At 37.2% G+C, this 23,624-nt stretch overlaps 1 protein-coding gene across 6 annotated transcripts in view; it reads left to right on the forward strand.

Moving 5' to 3' along the window:
• The window catches only part of KIF23 (kinesin family member 23), a 42,885-nt gene extending 19,896 nt beyond the window's left edge, over positions 1-22,989 (forward strand). The window contains exons 1-21 of one of the 6 annotated variants that reach the window (XM_036306055.1): positions 244-303; positions 511-592; positions 739-909; positions 1,676-1,717; positions 2,424-2,536; positions 2,877-2,998; positions 5,518-5,565; positions 6,365-6,467; positions 11,048-11,127; positions 11,212-11,331; positions 11,618-11,744; positions 12,075-12,233; positions 13,061-13,218; positions 14,603-14,776; positions 15,036-15,215; positions 15,479-15,790; positions 19,198-19,428; positions 20,290-20,372; positions 20,572-20,650; positions 21,463-21,533; positions 22,485-22,989. In XM_036306055.1, coding sequence (XP_036161948.1) covers positions 767-909; positions 1,676-1,717; positions 2,424-2,536; positions 2,877-2,998; positions 5,518-5,565; positions 6,365-6,467; positions 11,048-11,127; positions 11,212-11,331; positions 11,618-11,744; positions 12,075-12,233; positions 13,061-13,218; positions 14,603-14,776; positions 15,036-15,215; positions 15,479-15,790; positions 19,198-19,428; positions 20,290-20,372; positions 20,572-20,650; positions 21,463-21,533; positions 22,485-22,500 — 2,361 coding nt within the window. In that variant the 5' untranslated portion in view covers positions 244-303; positions 511-592; positions 739-766 and the 3' untranslated portion in view covers positions 22,501-22,989. Of the gene's footprint in view, positions 1-193; positions 304-510; positions 593-738; positions 910-1,675; positions 1,718-2,423; positions 2,537-2,876; positions 2,999-5,517; positions 5,566-6,364; positions 6,468-11,047; positions 11,128-11,211; positions 11,332-11,617; positions 11,745-12,074; positions 12,234-13,060; positions 13,219-14,602; positions 14,777-15,035; positions 15,216-15,478; positions 15,791-19,197; positions 19,429-20,289; positions 20,373-20,571; positions 20,651-21,462; positions 21,534-22,484 lie in introns of those variants that run through there. The other 5 variants (XM_036306016.1, XM_036306049.1, XM_036306036.1 and 2 more) reach the window with 5 other exon arrangements.
• The last annotated feature ends 635 nt before the right edge of the window (positions 22,990-23,624 follow it).

Here is a 23,624-nt window from a genome sequence, read left to right on the forward strand (position 1 = left end):
CCTTTATGTTGTAACAGTTTCACTTGACACAGGGACCAAGATACCTGTGGATACAGTAGCATTATGGGAGAACTAATTGGATACATTTTGAAACCTTAAATATGTTTAAATAAATTTCTCAGTTCTCAAATATGTTTCTTACAATGTAAGTCAAGTTCTCAAAATCATGATCTGACTTTTGCCCCCACTTCAGGTTTTTAAATCTAATGATAGGAATAGCATGGATATACAGTGTGAAGTTGATGCCTTATTAGAACGGCAGAAAAGAGAGGCCATACCCAACCCAAAGACCCCTTCTAGCAAGTAAGTAATTGCATTTGTCTACAATGCTGGCCTGAAGGGCACGCTGCCTGATGGTTTCCTCAGGCATAGGGAATGATGCACATGAAATAGAGATTGTCTGACAAGTTGACATTAGTGAGATCAAAGATGAGAAATGTTCTTAAGTAACTTTATTGGCTCAGATGTTCTCTTTGTTTATGAACACACTGTCCTTGAATCACTGCTTAGAGAAGGTGCCACTCTGAGTGGGAGAGGGTGTAAAAGCCTGTGCTGTTTACCTGGGAGGACATGGGAGTATTGTTGGCTGATGGTGAGTGAATAAAGTTCTTAGTGCATTTCTGCTTGTAAGGCAGGACATTTGTGCTATATCTTTTAGCTTCCTCTTGGGAGCATTCATGTTTGATATTAATTCACACTGTGGAAAATTGGACTTTCTGGCTTTTTCCCCTTTTTCAGAAGACAAATAGATCCAGAGTTCGCAGATATGATAAACGTTCAAGAATTTTGCAAAGCAGAAGAAGTTGATGAGGATAGTGTCTATGGCGTATTTGTCTCTTATATTGAAATATATAATAATTACATATATGATCTACTGGAAGAGGTGCCGTTTGATCCCATAAAACCTAAGTAAGTAGTGAAGATAGTCTCTGCTTAGCTGCTTAATCTTGGGGCAGTCACTCACCTCAGTGAGCCTTAAATAGGAGTAATGCTTATTTTTGTTTTGAAAATGAAATATAACTGTGTATCATGGAACTGGTGCTTGATGATTCATATTTTTTTAAAATATATTTTATTGATTTTTTACAGAGAGGAAGGGAGAGAGATAGAGAGTTAGAAACATCTATGAGAGAGAAACATCGACAGCTGATGTTTCTATCTCTCCCTCTCCTTTTTTCTCTAAAATCAATAAAAATATATTAATTAAAAAAAAAAAAACACAAAGTGTCAGTTCTGCATACCCATTTCCCTAAACTTTTGTGATGTTATTCACTGCTAACAGTCAGTTTCATGTCTGCACATGTGCCAAGTTTTTGTTTGTCCTAAATAAGGTTATTTTCATAGGAGCCTCTTATCTTGATTTTATTTCATTACACAAAAGGACTGACAAATATGACTTGTGTGCCTTCCTTGTAATATTTCTTGTAACTCGAATAAACTCACAAGGTGCTTATTTGGCACTGAGTTCAGTTTTAATTTGTTTAGGTGGTATATTACCTGCTTTCTTTAACTGATTAATGTTTAGTGTGTGTGTGTGTTTTTAATACAATGTAGAAATATTGCATTGGAGGATTTTTAAGATACAACTCATTGTGACTCACATACTGTGGACTGAACGTGTTACTATGAGATGGCTGCTGTAGAAACAGTAACTTATACCTTATTCCTTTGGTAGGTGGAACAGTTGCGGCACACCCATGAGGAACACAGACTTTGTGTATGTGATTGTGTTGACTTTTTTCTTCTTCTTTTTATAAGGAGAAGGGTGCAGATATACTAGTGTTTGGCATCTGTGGAGTGTTTGTACGTAGGTGGTTTTTCATTGGCACTTTGCTGTCTGCTACCAATGAGCCCCTCCTTGCTTCCTGAAAAATATCAGCCATTTAGTGGGTGATGGTGGCTGATAAATGTTTTTATCTCCACCACTCACAAGACTGAGGCCAAACAAGCAGTGCCCCTTCCCATCTTATCATACAGACTAAAACTTGACCAGCCACTTTGGAAGGATTGCCACTCCTGGTATATACCAAACTCTCTCTGAATTTTTTTTTTTTTTTCTGACCCTGAGGTCAGAATCAGCTCTATCTATTGATCTTTCAAATTTAGGGAAATACTAAGTTTTGATGCTTAACTTGTGCATGTAATGTTGCTATAATACTACTATGATCTCTAATTGTTTAGTGTTATATCGTGTACTTTGTTAGAACAAATTAGAGCAAAACTTTTAAAACAAAATAAGTTTTTATAACTAATCTTGACTGTATATCCTTAAAGTTAACTGTTTAATATTTTTCTGGGTTCTTGCTTAGGTTTATTCCCATTATAACAATGGATGTTATGTTGCCTGGCATTTTAGATAACTCGACTTAAATAACTCTATAACGCACAATTTAGCAAACTTGTATATTTTTTCTTTCCCATAGACCTCTACAATCTAAATTGCTTCGTGAAGACAAGAATCATAATATGTATGTTGCAGGATGTACAGAAGTAGAAGTAAAATCTACTGAAGAGGCTTTTGAAGTTTTCTGGAAAGGTTAGAATTAAAATTAGAAAACTATAAAATGATAAATATATTTGACCAGCAGTACTTTTTGGTTTAGTAGAAAGTGTGTATAGCCCTAGCCAGTGTGGCTCAGTTGGTTGAATATCATTCCTCTGCACCAAAAGGTTGCCAGTTCGATTCCTGGTCAGGGCACACGATTATGGGCTCGATCCCCAGTAGGGGCATGCAGGAGGCAGCCGATCACTGTTTTCTTTCCCTCTTCCTTGCTCTCTCTCTGAAAATCAATTTAAAAAGGAAGACGAAAGAAAGCATATATAATGCAATGGCTGAGTTCAGATTTGGGCAATTATTTTTTTTCCTGTCATTATAGGCCAGAAAAAGAGACGTATTGCTAACACACATTTGAATCGTGAGTCCAGCCGTTCCCATAGTGTATTCAATATTAAATTAGTTCAAGCTCCACTGGATGCAGATGGAGACAATGTCTTACAGGTAAGTTGTAGTGTATCAAATTTTTAAACTGAATACTTAATTTTTGGAATTAGAATTAAATCGGAGGTTTTGTTGCAATGAAGATTGCTCACAGTGATGGCAAACCTATGACACGCATGTCAGAGGTGACACGCGAACTCATTTTTTTGGTTGATTTTTCTTTGTTAAATGGCATTTAAATATATAAAATAAATATCAAAAATATAAATCTTTGTTTTACTATGGTTGCAAATACCAAAAAATTTCCATATGTGACACGGCAGCAGAGTTAAGTTAGGGTTTTTCAAAATGCTGACACGCCGAGCTCAAAAGGTTCGCCATCACTGCTAGAACACAGATTTTAACCGGTGTGCCACAAATTTTTTTTTAGTTTATTAAAATGTAATTTAAAACTTATTTTTACCAATACATATATTAATTTTTTAAATTTTACCAGCTGTTAAAGCATTTGCAGAAATCACACATCTTGCTTCTGCTTTATTGCACAAGGTCTATAAGAAAATATTAATTTTTAACTAGAAAACATAAAAATGCTTTCAGTGCAGAAGAGACCATCTGATTTTTAAGGAGACCATCTGAGTTTTTATATATGTCTGCCCAAAAAGTAACAGACTTTCACACGATACCAAGCTGGACAGATGTTTCGGCAGATCCAGTACAAAGCACTGTGTAATCCAGCCCAAGATACTTAATCCAAACTGTATCATTCTTCATTACAAATCTAGATGCTACTCAAGGTGGTTTCTTATACTTAAAAAAGTTGAGCCCATGCCAGGTAGCCCAGTTGGTTAGAGCATCATCTCTATACACCAGAGGTGGGGAACCTTTTTTCTGTCAAGGGCCTTTTGGATATTTATAACATTCTTCGGCCACACAAAATTATCAGCTTAAAAATTAGCCTGCTATATTTGGTCAAACACATAATTAACTCATCCCTAATGCCTTGGCAGGGCCAGACAAATGATTTTGCAGGTCTTATATGGCCCATGGGGCAGATGTTCCCCACCGCTGCTATACACCAAGGTTGTGGGTTTGATCCCGGTCAGGGCACATGCAAGAATCAACCAGAGAATACATAATGGATGGAACAGCAAAATGATGTTTCTCTCTCTCCTTTCCTTCCTTCCCTCCTCCCCTCCCCTTCCTCTGTTTCTCTCTAAAAATCAAATTTTTTAAAAAAAGTTGTATATTTTATTGTGAGTATTCTGATTATCTTACATATTAAAAATAATGCTTCCAACTTATTAGCCATTTGCAAGTTTTTTTCCTCCATGCAGATTATCTCTGGCAACTGTTTTTAATGACTATTAAATGATCTTTATGCTGATTAAAAACATCAAGTTAAATACACATTTAAAATCTAGGTCTTTAATTTTTAAAATAGAAAATCAGTTTATAAATTTGTGTCATAAAAATTAGTGTCAAGACCATCAAGATGGCCTTCAATTATTTTATTTTGGTTGGTTCTCCCCGCAAGAATTTTTAAAACAAGTAACACCTGACCATTTAGTAGGCGCACTGATCTATTTTCCCTGATTGTCAAATTGAAAAAAATGACAGCCAACACAATAGCCATCTAGTGTGAATGAATCAAAATTATACTTTTTTTGGTCAGATAGGCAAAAAATATATTTTGTGGTGTGCCACAGAATTTTAGTAACTAGTTTATGTGTGCCATGAAATGAAAAAAGTTGAAAATCGCTCCTCTAGGATTAATAATATATGTAGGTGTTGGTTTTAATTATTCTGTTAGATGTGCAGTTTTGGAAAACTAACCTGGATTTTTGCTATGAAAAAGGTTTACAAATATTTATAAATAAGAATTTGTGATCCATTGTTTTACCTTTGAAGACTCATTTTGTATGTGGAAATTCAGTTAATGGTTTTAAACTGTCAGCAATTAACTTTCCAGGGTAGGATTAGTTCAGGAGATGTCCAATTCTAAATGGTTCTTCTCTTGGCTGACCTATTGGTCACTGTTTTATTGCAGGGACTGTCGCACTACAAGGCTTACATCAATTAGTAACCACACTTGAGCCCAAATATAAATTATTTAATAACTTTAAGCTAGTAAAGTGTAATTCTATTCAAAATACATTATGAAATTGTGGTATCACGAAAGTTTCCAGATGGCAGGAAGAAATGGTACAGCATGGTACTGAAGGATTCGAATTTTTTTTTTTTTTTTACAGTGTAAAATTTTTATATTTAGAATTAGGCAGCTGGACTCAGTTTAGATTATTCCAATTTTTTTGGCAACATCCAAAGCATCATAGTCAGGAGCCAGTCGAACATAAGCCTTCTTGCCATCAGGCCTGATGAGGGTGTTGACCTTGGCCACGTCAATGCCATAGAGCTTCTTCACAGCCGGTTGGATCTAGTGCTTGTTGGCCTTGACATCCACAATGAACACCAGTGTATTATTGTCTTCTATCATCTTCATGGCTGACTCGGTAGTCAGGGGGGATTTGATGATGGCTTAGTGGTCAAGCTTGTTTCTCCTGGGTGCGCTCTTCCAGGGGTATTTAAGCTGCCTCCAGAGCCTTAGTGTCTTCGGCCGTCAGAAGGTGGGTGACATGCGGATCTTCTTTTTTGTGTGGCTGTGGACGCCTTTCAACACTGCTTTCTTTGCCTTCAAACCCTTTGCTTTGACTTCGGCTTTGGGAGGGGCAGGGGCTTCCTTCTTAGCTTTCGGCGCCATCTTCGTGAAAAAGCCAGGATTTGAATTTTGATTTCCTTTTAATGCCCTGCCTATTTGACCTTATTGTAATAAACTCCTCATATAAAGTTCTTAATCCTGTGTTTGGCTTATAGTCAACACTTGATAAATGTTAGCTAGAAAATGGTTATAAATCAAGCTTCCATATACACTTGATTTCCTTTAAATCACATCTAACATTACAATGTCAGTTATGTACCTCTTGACTTTCATTTCTTACAAAAATTATTAGCATATTATGAAATTATTAGATCACAATGTTATTAAAATATCTGATTATAAAAAATTTTAGGCTAGCCCTATTCTAGCCTCACTTATTTAGCTTATATTTATTGAGCTCCTGCTGAGAGCTAGGCACTGTGTAAGGTTCTGGAGATAGTCATTACAAGGCAGAGTCCCTTCATGGAGCTTACAGCATAATGTAGAAGACCAGACAATGGGCAAGTAATCATTAATGTCATGAGTATATTTAGCATATGCTTTTAGCAAACTTTTCCCCCAAAAGTTGTGTCCTTTGCCCCTACCAGTACATTTTGTATTGTGCAAATATTATATTCATAATAATTTGTTAATTAAATATGTTTAAAGAACATTGTAAACCACTTATAGCTCATGTTACGTTATTGACATTATGATCTTCTCTTCAGGAAAAAGAACAAATCACTATAAGCCAGTTGTCCTTGGTGGATCTTGCTGGAAGTGAAAGAACTAACCGGACAAAAGCAGAAGGGAACCGATTACGTGAAGCTGGTGAGTAAAAACATACTACTTATCTATTGCTACACCTTTTAAAAGCTTGCAATGCCAATTTATCACCTGCTTATTGATGGGCAATTGAGGCTTAATTGTCTTAAGTTTCATAATTTAGAGGCTAAATTTATTGGTTAGTGCTGTTGCTTTAGTTATACTGATTTAGTATCAATCTGTTACATTACACTGATTTGTTTAATAAAGAGCATGGAAAACTGACTAAAATAAATACAAGTTATATTCATATTGAAAGGATTTGTTATATCTATTGCTGGTATTGCCAGTACCTGGGTCCTTAAAGCGAAGTCATTTAACAGTTACTTGAGCATTCATATTGGTAAAAAATGGCTTCTGGAGGGGGAAGGGGGGAAATCTTTGAACACAAAAGCCAATTAAAAGGAACTCTGTGGGTGTTTTGTTTTTATTTTAATCTTTCATTTTGTGTAGCCGTTCAAGTTATGTTTTATGTTAGTAACATTTATGGAGTACCTACTGTGTACCAGGAATTAACATAGATATATGAATTGAGCCCTGCCCTAGAGAGCCCAGCCTCGTACAAGAGATAGGCAGATAAGGAGACCATTTCAGTAGAATGTAATGGAAGTGAGCACAAGTTACTGTGGGAGTACAGAGTAGAGCTGCCTCATCCAATCTGAGGAGGGAGATGGGGGTTGGAGGAAGAATTCATGGAGTTGACACTTAAGTTGAGGAGTGAGCTCTGTGAAAAAGGACAGGACTAAAGGCATCATCCCCAACAGAGGAGGTTGCTACTTGTAAACAGACCAGTCTTGAGAAAACCTGCAGGGTCAAGGCAACAGAAGTGGAGAGTGTGAGTGGTAAACTGACAAAGAGGCAGGAGAGCAGGCAGAGCAAGGTCATGAAGACCTTGTCTATCATATTAAAAAAATCTGAATTTTATCCTAAGGGAATAATGGTGGCTACCAGTTAGTTATTAAGGGACTGTTGTGTTTCATAGTATCTACTATGCATGTGCTTGACTTATTGATTCTTGGACTTTTCAGAATTGTATCAGCCATTTTTCAGTTGAGGAGGTTGGAAGAAGTAATTTCCACAAGATTAGAGCCTGGGTTCAAACTCAAGTTGGTTGGACTCTCAAAATTTGTGTCTTTCTACCATTGTACAGCCGCCCCATAAAGCCAATGAAGGATTCGTTTTTTTTAGAAAGGTCGTTTTTCCAGTGAAGAGAATTAACTTACCAGGGGCAAACCTAGAGATGAAAAGCAGTTAGTTGCCTTTTACTGTAATTCAGATGAGCAATCATATGACCTGGAGGCAAAAGTCAAACAAAACCCGAGAACTAGTTAGGAAGCACGTCCACCCGCTTGTGAAGAGTGACAAAGAGGAGGAGAGGAGCTTGGTTTGGGAGCAGTTTGAGATGCAGGTATGGGCAGTTCATGAATTTTGTGTTGGGTATGTTCAAATATTCCAAGTGGATGTGCCTAGTAATTGGATGCAGAGGCACATAGATTTGGAAGGAGAGAGATTTGACTTGAGACTGACATGTTTAGGTTTTGCCAAAAGAGAAATGATAGAAGCAATGGGGGAGATAAGATTATTCATGGGGAACAGAGAGGAACAAGCTGAGGGCAGAGCCTTGAATAAGCCCTTGATGATTAATTTAAAGAGCCTATGGAGGCCGAAGCCGGTTTGGCTCAGTGGATAGAGCGTCGGCCTGCGGACTAAAGGGTCCCAGGTTCGATTCCGGTTAAGGGCATGTACCTGGGTTGCGGGCACATCCCCGGTGGGGGATGTACAGGAGGCAGCTGATCGATGTTTCTCTCTCATCAATGTTTCTGACTCTCTATCTCTCTCCCTTCCTCTCTGTAAAAAATCAATAAAATATATTTAAAAAAAAAAAAAAAAAAAAAAAGAGCCTATGGAGCCTGGTCACTGTGGCTCAGTGGTTGAGTGTCGACTATGTGGTCACAGCTCGATTCCCGGTCAGCGCACATACCCGGGTTGAGAGCTCAATCCCCAGTGGGGGACATGCAGGAGGCAGGCAATCAATGATTCTCTCGGCATTGCTGTTTCTCTCTCTCTCTCTCCCTCTCCTTTTCCTCTCTGAAATCAATAAAAATATATTAAATTATAAATAAAGAGCCTATGAAGAACAAAGAAGGTGACTTAAGGGATTATGAAATAACTAAAAAAAATACACATTACATATGTGTATACAGTAGTCCCCTTATCTGTGTGGTTTTGCTTTCCCTGGTTTCAGTTACCCAAAGTCAACTGTAGTCTGAAATGTTAAATGGAAAATTCTAGAACTAGTTCATAACTTACAGTTTTGCACCGAGTAGCATTATGAAATCTTGCACTGTCCTTCCTGGGACCTGTCCACGTTGTATACACTGTCCACCTGTTAGTCACTTAGTAGCCATCTCAGCATAGACTGTCTGGTATCACAGTGCTTGTGTTCAAGAAACCTTTATTTAACAATGTCACATTTACATAACTTTTATTATAGTATATTTTTATTAGTTATTGTTGCTAATCCCCTACTGTGCCTAATTTATAAATTAAACTTTATCATAGATATGTATGTGTAGAGAAAAACATAGTATGTATAGGGTTTGGTACTATCAGTCATCCACTGGGGGTCTTGGTACGTATCACTTGTGGATATGAGGGGACTATTGTATAAGAAGATCAGGAATCTGGAATTCAGATAATAAGAAGGATTAACCTTGATGTGGAAAGAGTTGTAGTGGGATTGGGAACAAAGTAGAAACCTGGGATTTATTTGTTGGTGTTTTGTTTTTTGGTGTTTTTTTAAACCTAATGGTTCAGATGCTTAGAGGGAAGAAACAGGAAGGACTGTCATTGTTAATATGGATGAGGAACACAGGTTTAGGGAGTGAGAACTAGAAGAGAAGACAGTTGTGGTTGGGGCATGTGACAGCCTCAGGTTCCCCAAGATGGTGTGGTTGTTTGGCTACATTATTGGTAAGGAGATAAAGATTTACTGGAGTTGAGGACAGGGCCTTCTGACTGCATGTGAGAGTGATTCTCCTCATAAATACTGAAATGACCCAGGAGCTGGCATGTAGGAGGAACATTAGAAGGCAGCAGCAAGGAATTAGGAAAACGTTGCTGGCCTCCCTCTATTCACCATCCTTATCAATGTCAGGCTTTAGAAAACAAGCAACTTTTACTCAAAAAGTGCTGCAGGGGGAGAGCACTACCCTTACGGGAAAATAAGGGTAAGGTTTCAGGGCTTTGTGCCATGGGTACAGGGTAAAGCCTGTGGACATTTTCCAGAATAGTATCTATAATAATAAAAGCGTAATGTGCTAATTAGACCGGACGTCCTTCCAGACAACTGTCCAGATGAAGCCAGAGCTGTGAGGGAAGCCCAGGTTCCTGGTGCCGGAGGGAAGCCGGCAGCCAGGGGAAGGAAGGCCTACTCTTGCACAAATTTCATGCATCGGGCCTCTGGTTTTTTAATATATGGCATAAAATACATAGGATTATAAAGGAAACCAATTAGATTGAAATACTTAAAGTATTCTTAAAGCATTTGTCATACAGTAATTTATGTGCTGCTTTAAGTAAAAACCCACCAGCAGGTCTAGTAACTACATACTTTCAAAGTAGTAATGAATATAAATATCATGAGATTAGCAATAACTGTAAGTGCTATAAAAATAAAGAAGTAACTTATTTCCCATCAAGTATGCAGACTCCCTGAAGTGTATGCATGGACAATATGGACACCTGGCCATTAGGGAAAGAAATGAATGGATTGTTCTGTGAGAGCTTGAGGATTTAGGGAAATCTGTTAACAAATATGGGTTCCTGAGAGCACTGTGGTAGAAGAAAGGACATTGGGAGTTGGAGGTCAAGGAAGATAAATCATGAATCATGGAATATTATGAGGGTACAGATGAGCCATGTGTTTTGAGAGGGTGGCCAAGGATGAAAATATGGTTTAGTCAACCTTAATCAGAGTTCCAAAATAAACAAATTCTTACGTACTTTTGGGGTTTATGCAGGTGAGATCTCCTGTGCTATTGGAGGCTTGATTAATTTTTCAGACTTGTCTTTGTTCAGAAATCCAAACAAAAGTGGTCAAAAGTAACAAGTATGCCACCTAAAAATACTTGTTACTTTAAATGTAGAGGGACAAGGATTAGCTGGGTCCTAAGACATTTGACTTAGAAACAGGAGCCCCTCTTGGTGCAGGAGAGATTTCAGTGTTGATGGAGCCAACTGTAGCCTGAAATGGCCATGCTTTAGAGATAATATTTTATATGAGGACATTAAACAGCTACATCTAATATACTATTTCACGGAATTTAAGATTTGGAAGAAAATGGGTCATGAAGTGTAATGTTGCATTCATTGGAGTGTCCTTTTGATGAATCCCTGAAGGATGATATTTAACCTCTCCTGAAACACTGCTATTAAAATACTGCCAGACCATGCATGGACAGCTCTTTAAATTGAGCCACTAAAATCTGTTAATTCCATCTAATAGTTGTATGCAATAGGGATTTTATAGCCAAACAGACTACACTGTTTTTTTCAGATGTCTTCTGTGTATATTTTTCTGTTAGGTAACATTAACCAATCACTAATGACGCTAAGAACATGTATGGAAGTCCTGAGAGAGAACCAAATGTATGGAACTAACAAGGTAAGCAACAGCCTTTCATTTGTATAGTTTATTTGTGTGCCTTTTTTGCCTTACATGTTTATTTGGATTTGAATGTATTTATAGATGGTTCCATATCGAGATTCAAAGTTAACCCATCTGTTCAAGAACTATTTTGATGGGGAAGGAAAAGTACGCATGATCGTGTGTGTGAATCCAAAGGCTGAAGATTATGAAGAAAGCTTGGTAATTTTAATGTATTTATCCTATACAGTCTCAGGTTTCTACAGAGAAAACAACTCTCTGACAACTATCTGTGAAGAATGACATTTTGAACATTTAAAGAATTGGTGCAGAACCATCAGTTACAGAAATGAGCTGATGGTCAATTTAATATTGTTTCATAGTAATTTCTGAGGCAGGACTTGGATATGTTTATTTGTAAAAACAAGAACAAACAGGACTTGGATATGTTTATTTGTAAAAACAAGAACAAACAAACAAAAACACTTCCATTTGTTTTGTGTCTTAGCAAGTCATGAGATTTGCAGAAGTGACCCAGGAAGTTGAAGTAGCAAGACCAGTAGACAAGGCAATATGTGGTTTAACACCTGGACGGCGATACAGGAACCACGTTCGGGCAGGTCCAGTTGGAGATGGTATGTTTTGGAATCAGATTATTTGTCCACTGATTGGTCTGTCTTTTTAATCTATTTCACATAAGAAAACTGTTCATTTCTCTTACCCTAAAGCATCAAGTGCAAAAAGAAATCGGAACCAGTAGAATATAAATGAGACTTCTTTTGTTACATATGATTAACTCATATTTTTTAACTTTTCCTGGTTTTCTTTTTACAGCTAAAAGTATGATTATGACAACTCAAGAAAATACAGTTAATTGGACTGGAGCTCTAATCAGTGTTAAACTTGTGTAAATAAGTTCTTTCTCTGCTGTGTAACTTTAAAATTTTTTTTATAATTCAATACAGAACTGTTGGTTACAGAAGTGGTCTTACAGAGTTTTCCACCCTTGCCGTCCTGCGAGATTTTGGATATCAATGATGAGCAGACTCTCCCCAGGCTTATTGAAACATTAGAGAAACGCCATCAGCTACGACAAATGATGATGGATGAGTTCACCAAACAATGTAAGGCCAAAACCTTTTACAATCATTTTAACTCTAGAAATTTGTAATGAATCTGAGTTTTGTAGTGGGGTGGATTTTTAAGAAAGGATTATTTTGTCTCTCTTTGCACTTGTAGTGAGTGCTCAAGGCATTGTTTAATTAGACTAACAAGGAACTTTTCCCATGGCTTTTTTTTTTTTTTTTTAATTCAAAGAAAGTAAAGCAAACGAAAAAAGTTGGTGTGTATTGTCTCCCATTTTAAAACTAACAAGTGATGTACACAAAGGAGTAATAGCTACTTGTAGTTCCTACTACTTATTTGCAAGGCACTTTATAACTGTACCTTTGGGCAGATTATTTAATCCTCTCTTTCTTAGTTCCCTGTCCACAAAATGGGGATTGTAATTGTTCTACTTCAGAGGGTTTTTGTGAGATAATTTATAAAAATCATGTAGAAGAGTGAACAGCCTGGTACACAGTTAATGCTCAGTGATATATCTATTTCTAGCACCATCATCAATTCATTTTCATCTTCACCAAAAAAAAAAAAGTATGAGATAAGTGCTATTTAAATTCCCACTTTGAAATGAGGAAATGTGCTCAGATAAATAACTTGCCCAAGTTACATATCTAGTAAGTGGTGACTAGAGATTCGATTTGGATCTAACTGTTCCTAGGATGAATCTGTTATTTCTGGTTTTGTATTTGTTGTTTTAAAGCCAATTATTTACCCATAAGGACTGGGATGTCATAGTGCAAAATGAAAGACTATAGTATTGGCTAAAAAAGTTGAGCGCGTTTGTTATTTTGGAATTGGAATAAACAAAACCTGCATGCTTTTGTTTCAGCTCTTACTTTTAAAGGTATGTTGCAAGAATTTGACAAGGGTGTTTCAAATAAAGAAAACTCCATTCAAGGAAAACTGAATGAAAAAGAAAAGGTGATCTCAGGACAAAAATTGGAAATAGAACGACTGGAGAAAAAAACCAAAACTTTAGAATATAAGGTTGGTTTTGACAATATTAGAATGGGTATTTACTACTGTTCTCTGACTTAATCCTTATGCTCTCCAGGTCTATAAATACTGCTAAGAGTTATCACTTAGTTATTTGCTAATCTTCAACCTACCACCCCCCAAAAAGAGGAAATGTGAGTGAAAAGCATAAAAGGGATGTTACACTCTTTAATTTTATGAGTTAGATGTTAACAGTTGAAGATGTTCTCTGGCCCAATCAAATAAGCTTTATAAAGGGCTTTCTAGAGCTTAGCTTTGATTATAGCTTGGTTTTCTAACTTATTACTAGACAATATATGTTTGTTCACTCATTTATAGAGAATCATTTGGGGGGAACACTCATTTTAGAGAGAAATTAATCTCAACCAAAATAACCTTAAAAATAAAATTTTAGGTTCTGGCCGAGTGGTTCAGTTGGTTGGTGGGTAGTCCCATACACCAAAAGGTGGCAGGTTCGATCCTGGTCATGGGGCATACAGAGGCAACCAAGCGATGTCCCTCCCTCCCTTCTGCCCTCTTTCTTCCCTTTGTCTCTTTTTAAAATTCAATGGAAACATATCCTCTGGTAAGAATTTTTTTTAAATAATAATGAAATAAATTTTAAATTTTAGGCCTGGCGCTCTCCCTCCCTGGAGAAGGACGGCTCCTTTCCCATCTCCCACCCATGCCCCTTCTCCCCCCGCCCCGTGACCTTTACCTTTGTCTTTCCTAAGCTCCAAGGGTCCCTTTTATCTAACTTATTTTTTTCCACTGCTCACTTCTACCTCTGTGACTTTCTAAATAAACTGTCTTATTGTTTGAGTGTTGGCTCTGAATTCTTTCTTAGCCAGAACTCTACTGAGGTTGCTGAACCAAGGTCCATTTTGACTCCACCTTCATACAACACACCTCAGTATAATACATGGTGCCCTTCTTCCTGCCAACACAGTAGTCAGCTGTGCAGAGACCCTGGGCCTGAGGCAGTGCTGGATATAGAAAAAGCAACATCTTCCTCCAACATTGACCAGCCTCCACTAGCACAGGCCCAGTGACTAGACTTAGGACCAAACCAAGCAGCAGTCCAGTGTCTGGGAATTCGGACTGTTAGGATGACCTGGCTGATAAGAAGAATGAAAAAATATTAGGCCTGATTTTAGGGGAAAATAATTTTTACATTAAATCATTTATAACTTCATCTTTCAGTATGAGGAACATGTTTAAAAAGTTGTCATTTCTAGGAATTAAGGTAGTAAATTCAGGTGAAATTTTAGAGGAAAATGCTTTATCCATGATTTTTTCTTTCCACAATTCTGCTTGCCATAAACAAATTATAAAAGATTGTTTTAGAGCTATATATTTACATACCAATTATTGAACATAACGGTCTGCCTTCCAGATTGAAATTTTAGAGAAAACAACTACTATCTATGAAGAAGATAAGCGCAATCTGCAACAGGAACTTGAGGCCCAGAATCAGAAACTTCAGCAACAGTTTTCTGACAAACGCAGACTAGAAGCCAGGTTGCAAGGCATGGTGACGGAAACAACAATGAAGTGGGAGAAAGAATGCGTGAGTGTCATCCCTCTGCTATCGCAGAGACGGGTGACTTATTTCAAATTGTAGTGTTTTGAATGACTACCTGGGTTAGGGTTTTGGTGGTGGTGGCAGTAGTTGCCTATTCAGTTCATTCCTTTCTCTGCCCTTGAAATTCATCAACATGAAGTGTAGTTACCTCAGGAAGAACTGGAGCACTATAGTTTGTATGACAGGGTTTCAGTCATCTGGCGGACGTGCAGAGTGTACATATATTACCACTGATAATCCACAGGAGCGTCGAGTAGCAGCTAAACAACTGGAGATGCAAAATAAGCTCTGGGTGAAAGATGAGAAACTGAAACAACTGAAGGCTATTGTTACTGAACCCAAAACTGAAAAGCCAGAGAGACCCTCTCGGGAGCGGGATCGAGAAAAAGCTGCTCCAAGATCTGTTTCTCCATCGCCAGTACCTGTAAGTTATGTGTAGTTGTGCAGTAACTTAGGGATAGGTTAGGTGACTGTTTTTATGAGAATCAGTTTTTTGTTTTGTATTACTTATATTTCTCAGACATCTATTTGTTTTTAATCTAGTATAAACACAAATTTAGTATAAAAATGTAGTAATTTAGTACAAATAATTATAATGTTATCTTCATGTGTTAAATTATAGAAAGTAATGAATTCTTTCTCTCAGTTTTTCAGTCTTGCTCATTAATTTCTTTTCAATTTTTTTAGCTTTCTGGTAACTCTATTGCTCAGATTTCCAACGGCCAGCAACTCATGAGCCAGCCACATCTACATAGGCGCTCTAACTCTTGCAGCAGCATCTCTGTAGCTTCCTGTATTTCGGAATGGGAGCAGAAAATTCCTTCGTACAACACACCTCCCAATGTCACATCCATTGCAAGGCGTAGGCAGCAGGAGCCAGGACAAAGTAAAACTTGTATCGTGTCAGACAGAAGGCGAGGGATGTACTGGACTGAAGGCAGGGAGTTGGTTCCTACATTCAGAAATGAGATAGAAGTAGAAGAGGATCAATGCTACAGGGTTAGTGCCAGTGTCATTTTAAAGCATTATAGCAATAGAATTTAATCTTGTGTTTTTATACCTTGGTTCAGAAAATTCGACAGAAAGGTGGGTGAGGTCCATTATAAACAAGGTCTAATTTTTATATTAATTTGAAAGATAAAATCATCCCAAAATTGAGGCCTAGCTCTTGAGCTGAAAAAGCCTGGCCCATGTGGTTCAATTGGTTGAGCATCATCCCATGCACCACTAGGTCACTGGTTTCATTACTGGTAAGAGCACGCACAGTTTTCAAGCTCAATCCCCTGTAGGGGGCATGCTGGAGACAGCCAGTCAATGTTTTTCTCTCTTTCCCTCTCCCTTCCTCTATGAAATCAATAAAAACAAAGAAAAAAAAGATTTTAAAATAATAATTAAAAAACACATTTTTTTAAAGTGCCTGTGTTCAGTGAACACGGTCAGTAGGGCACATGCCGGAGTAATCTGTGCTTTTTAGTTGCATAAGCTAATAAGCATGTGAATATGAGTGTCATAGCACATTTTCTGATTTTTTTTTTTTTTTTTAATATTTTCTTGTTGATTTCAAAGAGGGAGAGAGAGAAACACCTATGATGAGAGAGTCATTGATTGGCTGCCTCCTGCATGCCCCCTACTTGGGATCGAGCCCGAAACCTGGGCATGTATCCTGACGGGGAATACAACCATGACCTGGTTCATGGGTTGATGCTCAACCACTGACCCACACCAGCCGGGCTCCAAATTTTTTTTCTTATGGCTTCTTCCCAAGTTAGGTTTTTTGCTGCTTTTGAACTTTTATTTTTTTAACTTTTACTTTTTAAAACTATCTTTCCAACTTTTATTTTGAAAAATTTCAAACTCAAAGAAAAGTTGAAAGAATGGTACAGTATCTTTTTTTCCCCTTACCTACATGTACCAATCGTTACTTTATATAGATATGTAAACATTTTTTTCCTTGAATCTTTGAAAGTAGTCAGACTTCATGATACTTCATCCCTAAGAATAAGGACATAATTCTTTATAACCATCATCTTTATCACACTAAAGAAAGGTAATATTAACTCTGAGTAAACGTCCTCTGATATATAGTTCATGTTTACATTTCCCCAGTTGTCCCAGCAATGGTTTTCCTGTTTTCCATGCATGATTCTATCAAGGTGAATGCTTTGCATGTGGTTGTTATGTTTCTTTAATCTCTTTTAATATATAGTCCTCTGCTCTTTTTTTTATTTTCATGACATGGACTATTTTGAAGAGTCCAGGCCAGTTATTTTATAACTACTGAAGGTTTGCATGCCTAATAAATTGCTTTTAATCTCAAGACCTTTATTTCAATTTACAAGGGCTCTGCCTCAATCAAGGGTGTTTAAATAAATCCACATTTATATTTTCTTCTTAAGGATTAAGGTAAAGTTTCTCCCTAAATCTGAATAAATGAACCAAGTTACTAATGTGAACTTACATTTAGTAAAATCTTAATATATAGCTCTTTTAAATTTTTTCTTCTAAACAAATTAATCTTATAGTAACTATTTGCCTTTGATTTTTTTTTTTTTTAAGTCTCTTAAGTTCTGTTCTTTGCAGATACTGCTTTAAACCTTTTTAGGGAGCAAATGATGGTGACTGGTCTTTCTGATCAACTCTAGTAAATCCCCTTTATTTCATGAAAGATTATGGACAAAACTACTCATGGTTTGCTTATGCCTAGTCAACATTAATTTAACACCTAATTTGGCTAGGAGATATTTAAGAGGATTTACTAGAGATACTTGAACTTATCACTTGAAATCAAAATCTCTTAAGAAGTGCAGCAGAAAAGTTTAGGCTAGTATCTATGCATTTAGGTTTGTTGGTCAAAAATTATGTCCTGTAGGTTGAAATTATACTCAGTAAGGATGAAATTTTAAATATCATTTATTTCATAAACTGTAGTAGATTGTTAAGGTCTGTCATCTTTCTGAAGCTTGTTTCAGAATACATTTATTACTAAATGTGCTCAAGAAAACTATCACTTTTGCTAAATGTAGATCATGAGAGCCAGACTATCTAAGAATGGAAAGTTTCCTGCTTGCTGTGAAGCTTGGCGATCTTCTGGGACAAACTATATTGGCCGTGTTTTATACTGTCATGATATAGCACTAGTGCTTCATTTGTTCTAATTATACAGGGAAAATACTTTAGTGCTCTAGATATGCATTTTGAAATTGGAGTCTTCATACTTGACTAGCTTGGAAGGATTTAGCCTGTGGCACACGGTTTCATTTGCTTTCAGTTTTACAAACAAACAATTGGCAAATTACCAAAGATAACTCATTGTTTCAAACTATTAACTATGTCTTATATGATGTTTTCTCAGATTGAATATGCTAAATTTAGCTTTTCCAAACTTACATGACATTTGACTTGGAAGCAAATAGTTTTTCATTATATGATAGAGAATGGTTTGACATTATACTATTTATCTGGTTCTTGGAACTATTTATGAAATGTTTGGGGGGTGGGGATATGTTATAGCCATTGTTGTATTTGACCTTTTTTGTTTTTGTTTTTTTAATATATTTTATTGATTTTTCACAGAGAGGAAGGGAGAGGGATAGAGAGTCAGAAACATCGATGAGAGAGAAACATCGACCAGCTGCCTCATGCACACCTCCCACTGGGGATGTGCCCGCAACCCATGCACATGCCCTTGACCGGAATCGAACCCGGGACCCTTCAGTCCGCAGGCCGACGCTCTATCCACTGAGCCAAACCGGTCTCGGCGTATTTGACCTTTTTTAATGAACTTCTGTTTAGAGATTTTAAAATTTCAGAAAATACTCAGAAGTACTTTATTTACATTCATTTGCTCATTTTATACATGGGGTTCTTAATTTTACCTTATGTTCTTTAGCGTTTTGTATTATACGGGCCAATCAGCTTTTATTTTTTTTGTCTTTGTATAAGGCATGTTTTCTCTTTTATTTAGAGATCTATGAAATGTTTAGGCTTTTATTGATATTATTATTGAAGCTTTTACCATAGTTGTGGGCCTAATAGATTACCTCACAATAACAAGCACAAATACTGGGTTTTGATTAAGAATATGAAATGATTTTGTCTTGAATACTACCTACACAGGGAAGACTAACAGCGTTACCAGAATTTTTCCTTCCGTTCTTTGTTGAAAGGGAAGTTCCTGGTAGAATGTATAATATACAAGCTGGTGTTAAAAGATGCTTGTTGGTTTTGTGTTTAAATTCAAAGAGGACATTTAAAGCATTTGAATAACATATTTAGCTTTTGAAAAAGTTCATGCATTTGTTTTATATTGTCAGCAACTAATGTAGCCAAACCTGCTGCACTTCTAATAATACCCTTAAATTAATTCTGGGTTATGCTTGTTTCTTGATTCCTTTCAACTTGATCAGAACGCACCACCACTTCGTCTCCGACACAGACGATCACGCTCTGCAGGAGACAGATGGGTAGATCATAAGCCTGCCTCTAACGTGCAAACTGCAACAGTCATGCAGCCACATGTCCCTCATGCCATCACAGTGTCTGTTGCAAATGAAAAGGCACTAGCTAAGTGTGAGAAGTACATGCTGACCCACCAAGAACTAGCCTCCGATGGGGAGATTGAAACTAAACTAATTAAGGTAAAAACAAATTTGTACAGGAGAAAAAAAGTCAACAAAAATCCATTTGTCCTTCCATTCCTTCGATGACACACAGGCAGTGTCTGTCCACTGGGACATAAACGGGTATATGATATAATCTCTTTGTTACAAAACTAAAGTAACTGCTTAGGGTTTGAATCTGTTAAACCAGGACTAAATTTGCTTTCTATTTAATGAAGTTTAGATTCTCAGGTTTGTTAAAGGAATGCCAGATTTATTATGTACTTTTAATTAATGTGTACTTTGTTTTAACCCCTACTTGAAAAGTAAACCAAAACAAAGAACTACCTTTGCTTCCTGTCAGTTCAAGATAAAAAGCCCACATTAAAATCTGACCTATCAAAATTACTTAGTATTGAGCTACCCAAAGCCCTTTTTTGTCTGTCTATAGAAGAATTTCCCCCTGAACGTAGAGTCGATGAATTATCAGGGAAGATGAAAAAAAAGTTTTAAATTTCAAATTCAATTTAGAGGATGGTTCTTATTATAACTATAGTTTCAAATAAGACAGTTATTTGAATATGAAGGGGATGGCACACCCAGAGAGGAAAGTATAATGCCTTAGAACATTCAGAAATTTCTTGATCCTAAGCATAGTTTTTATAAGTTGAATGAAAAGGAATAATATTTTCTGCAATTAAAAATGTTACTGATTATAATGCATTGGACCTCTTGTTTAGTGAGAGAGCTGTACTCAAATTTCTGAAGTATTTTAATGTACAGGCCCACAGTCCCAAGCACCATCTGGTTTTGTGATTGCAGTATCAGTTTAAAGTATATCTGTATGCTTATCATTTGGATGTATGAAAGTGTAATGATGACCTTTTTTCTTGGCTCTAGGGTGATGTTTATAAAACAAGGGGTGGTGGACAAGCTGTTCAGTTTACTGATATTGAGACTTTGAAACAAGAATCACCGACTGGGTGAGTTAGCATCAAATGTGTCCCTTAGAGGACTGTCGTTTTCTTAGCTGCTCATTCTCCAGGAACAGACTAGCCTGTAAAAGTGTATTCTGTTCTTGTTCTCTGAAGAACTGTAGTGCTATTTCCCCTATTTCTAATGTTTTGTGTTGTTAGATATACAACAGAAATAATTGTTGCATCATGTTTCCCCTTTCTCCAGTCGAAAACGAAGATCTTCCACAGTAGCACCTGCCCAACCAGATGGTGCAGAGTCTGAATGGACCGATGTAGAAACCAGGGTATGGGTAAAACTTAAATACTTGTCTGCTTAATAAAAATTAGGGGTGTCATATTTTAAGCCCCACAGCTGTAGCTTTTCATGCTCTTTGGAGTAGCTGAGGTCTGATCTCACATTGCCAGTGCAGCCCTGTCTTGAACCATAAATATATAGGTCATATAATAATGTTGAAGTTGCATCTTATTTATTGGTCATGTCGCATAATAAGGTTGTGTCTGTTTGGTTAATTCTTGGTACCAGAAATCCTATACATGTGTAGGCACCTGATTTTTTTAAAAAGTCACATTGGAGCAAAAAGGGTAGATAAATTACTACTATTATATATTTTTTTGTAAATCAATCAAAAGTATATACCCTTTTTTTTATTTTTTTGTCAGATAGGCAAAGGTATTTTTGGTATTGCTGCAGAATTTTAGTAATTAGCTTGTGTGCCACGAGATGAAAAAGGTTGAAAATTGCTGCCCTAGGATAACAAGAATTCACTTCAGATGGATGGGAATCTCTGAAGCAGAACTTTGCTGTGGAACTGTTGTTCCTAAGAAGAGGCTCATATGGGAAGGTGGGGGCCAGGCAAGCTGTAGCCACTAATTTCTCGAGGAAAATTACTTGGATGATCTCCAAAGACATTCCAGATCACAGTCTTGTGGCCTATGTGAAATAAGCTGCAAGTATCTGACTGGTATTTTAACAGGTACCTGTGCTGAACTAGAAAAGCAAGGTGGATTTCACCTTGATGGAACTTATCTAAACAGAATTGTGTTTTATAGACTCTGAGGGAACTGATCTTTTCCTCTTCTGTAATTTTCCTATCAGTGCTCTGTGGCTGTAGAGATGAGAGCAGGGTCTCAGCTGGGACCTGGATATCAGCATCATGCACAACCCAAGTGAGTATGGGTAATTGGGCCCTGTATGTTTTCCAACACCACCCTTCTCCCTACCATCCACTTCTTTTCAGAGGACATAAGTGGCTTTTGCTTACCCCTTGGCGTACCTGGGTCCTACTGGCAGACTGCAGCAGGCAGCAACAGGGCTGAGGACCTTGCAGGGCTTGATAAGAGCAATTAGAGCTGCAAGAACAAAAGGAGATGGAAGATTGGCTCACTCTTGTTCATATTCTGCCAATGGTCAAAGCTTTCAGAGGCTGAACTGAGATCACCTATAAGGAAGGGAGGTTAAAGGCTTTTGTCAGGGATGATAGCTCTTCCTGTAATTCATTCTTTCCTAATGTGCCTCTTGGTCTTGTTACAGCAATTAAGTGTTCACTAAAGTAAAACAATGGTGAAATTTATAGGTTTGGAAAGGAATCATACTTTCCCTCTTCTATTAAACACATATCCAAGAGTCTTGGATGATCTCTAAAGACCATTCCAGATCACAGTCTTTTTTCCATATTAGTAAAACTCCTCCTTTTCAAATATCTACTTAAATAAGTCCACGTGTTCATATTTAACACATGTATTCCTTAGGCAATATATAAAATCGCTGTAACAGGATAAAGATGGAAAGACGTCCTGTTTTTTAAGTTTAATACTAGATAAGCATAGTTGGTAACGGTTATTTGCTTTCTCAGAAGGACTTGAATATTTCCCATGATAAAACCAGGAATTATCTTTTCTTATTATTCTTTATTGTTAAAAGTATTACATAAGACTCCTTTTTCTCCCATTGACCTCGTCCCAGCTGTCCCCACCCCCCAGTCTGTCCATTGGTTATGCTCATATACATGCATGCAAGTCCTTTGGCTGAATTATCTTAGAGCTCTCCTAGAGATTAAACTGCCCCGAATGTGAAATTGATAGCAAAATTCAACACTAAATGCTGTTTTTGCATTTTAGGCGCAAGAAGCCATGAACTAACGTCTCGGTAACGAAAGAACATTTTCATTGTGTTGGTGATTTTTCCAAAACCATGCTGGGAGAAGTCCAGCTTTGTTGACTCTCACAGACCTCAGATACATTATGCACTGGCCTAGATCAAAGATTTCCCAAAGACATCTAGGATTCAACAAACTTTTTATATAATACGCCTTGCCATATTTAATATTAACAGCAAAGAGAGACCCTCTTTTCTCATTGCCGTATGGACCTTTTTAATAATGATATTTTTTTGTATATTTCTTGTATACTCATAAACTAATCCGTGCAAGTGTTTGTCTTGAGTGATTAAGGAAGAAGATATATAGATCACACTTTCTTTTATATTGTGACTTTTCCAGCTCTTGCCTGAATATTTCTTAAGGTTTTATAAACAAAACAAATGCTGCTACTGATTAGCTGCAAAAATGCACTTTAGACATGTTGGACAATTCAAACTTTCAAAATAAAGATATCAGTGACTGGCTCTGGCCATTGTGGCTCAGTTGGTTGAAGCGTCATCCCATATACCAAAAGGTGTGGGTTTGATTCCCAATCAGGGTACACACCCAGGTTGCGGATTCAATCCTTGGTCAGGGAGTATGCGGGAGGCAACCTCTCAATGTTTCTCTCTCTTCCTCTCTCTAGAGTCAATTTTTTTAAAAAGTTTTCTTAAAAATCTTGAAGGAAAATGCCTTTTTAAAAAAATGGCAGTGACTGGCCAATACTAAAACCATTTTAAGAACTTATTTTGTATGTACATATTTACTTTCTGCTACTTACATATGCCAAAAGAATTGAAATAAAAAGCACTAAGAAATGCAAAGTTGTGTGCCCTGCCCAGGCCGGTGTGACTGAGTTGGTTGAGCATCATCCCATGCACCAAAAGGGTTACTGGCTCAATTCCCATCAGGGCACATGCCCAGACTGGAGGCTCAATCCCTGATGGGGAGGCATGTAGGAGGCAGTCGATTGATGTTTCTCTCCCCCTTCCTCTCTAAAATCAATAAAGACATTTAAACAAAAAAACTATACAAAGTTGTGTGATAGTCATAATACATATTTCCAGGATCTACCATTGTGCCTTACATTTAGTTGGCCTCATTTGTGGAATGGATTTAA

Source organism: Myotis myotis, unplaced genomic scaffold (genome assembly GCF_014108235.1).
Source record: "Myotis myotis isolate mMyoMyo1 unplaced genomic scaffold, mMyoMyo1.p scaffold_m19_p_1, whole genome shotgun sequence".
Taxonomy (NCBI): domain Eukaryota; kingdom Metazoa; phylum Chordata; class Mammalia; order Chiroptera; family Vespertilionidae; genus Myotis; species Myotis myotis.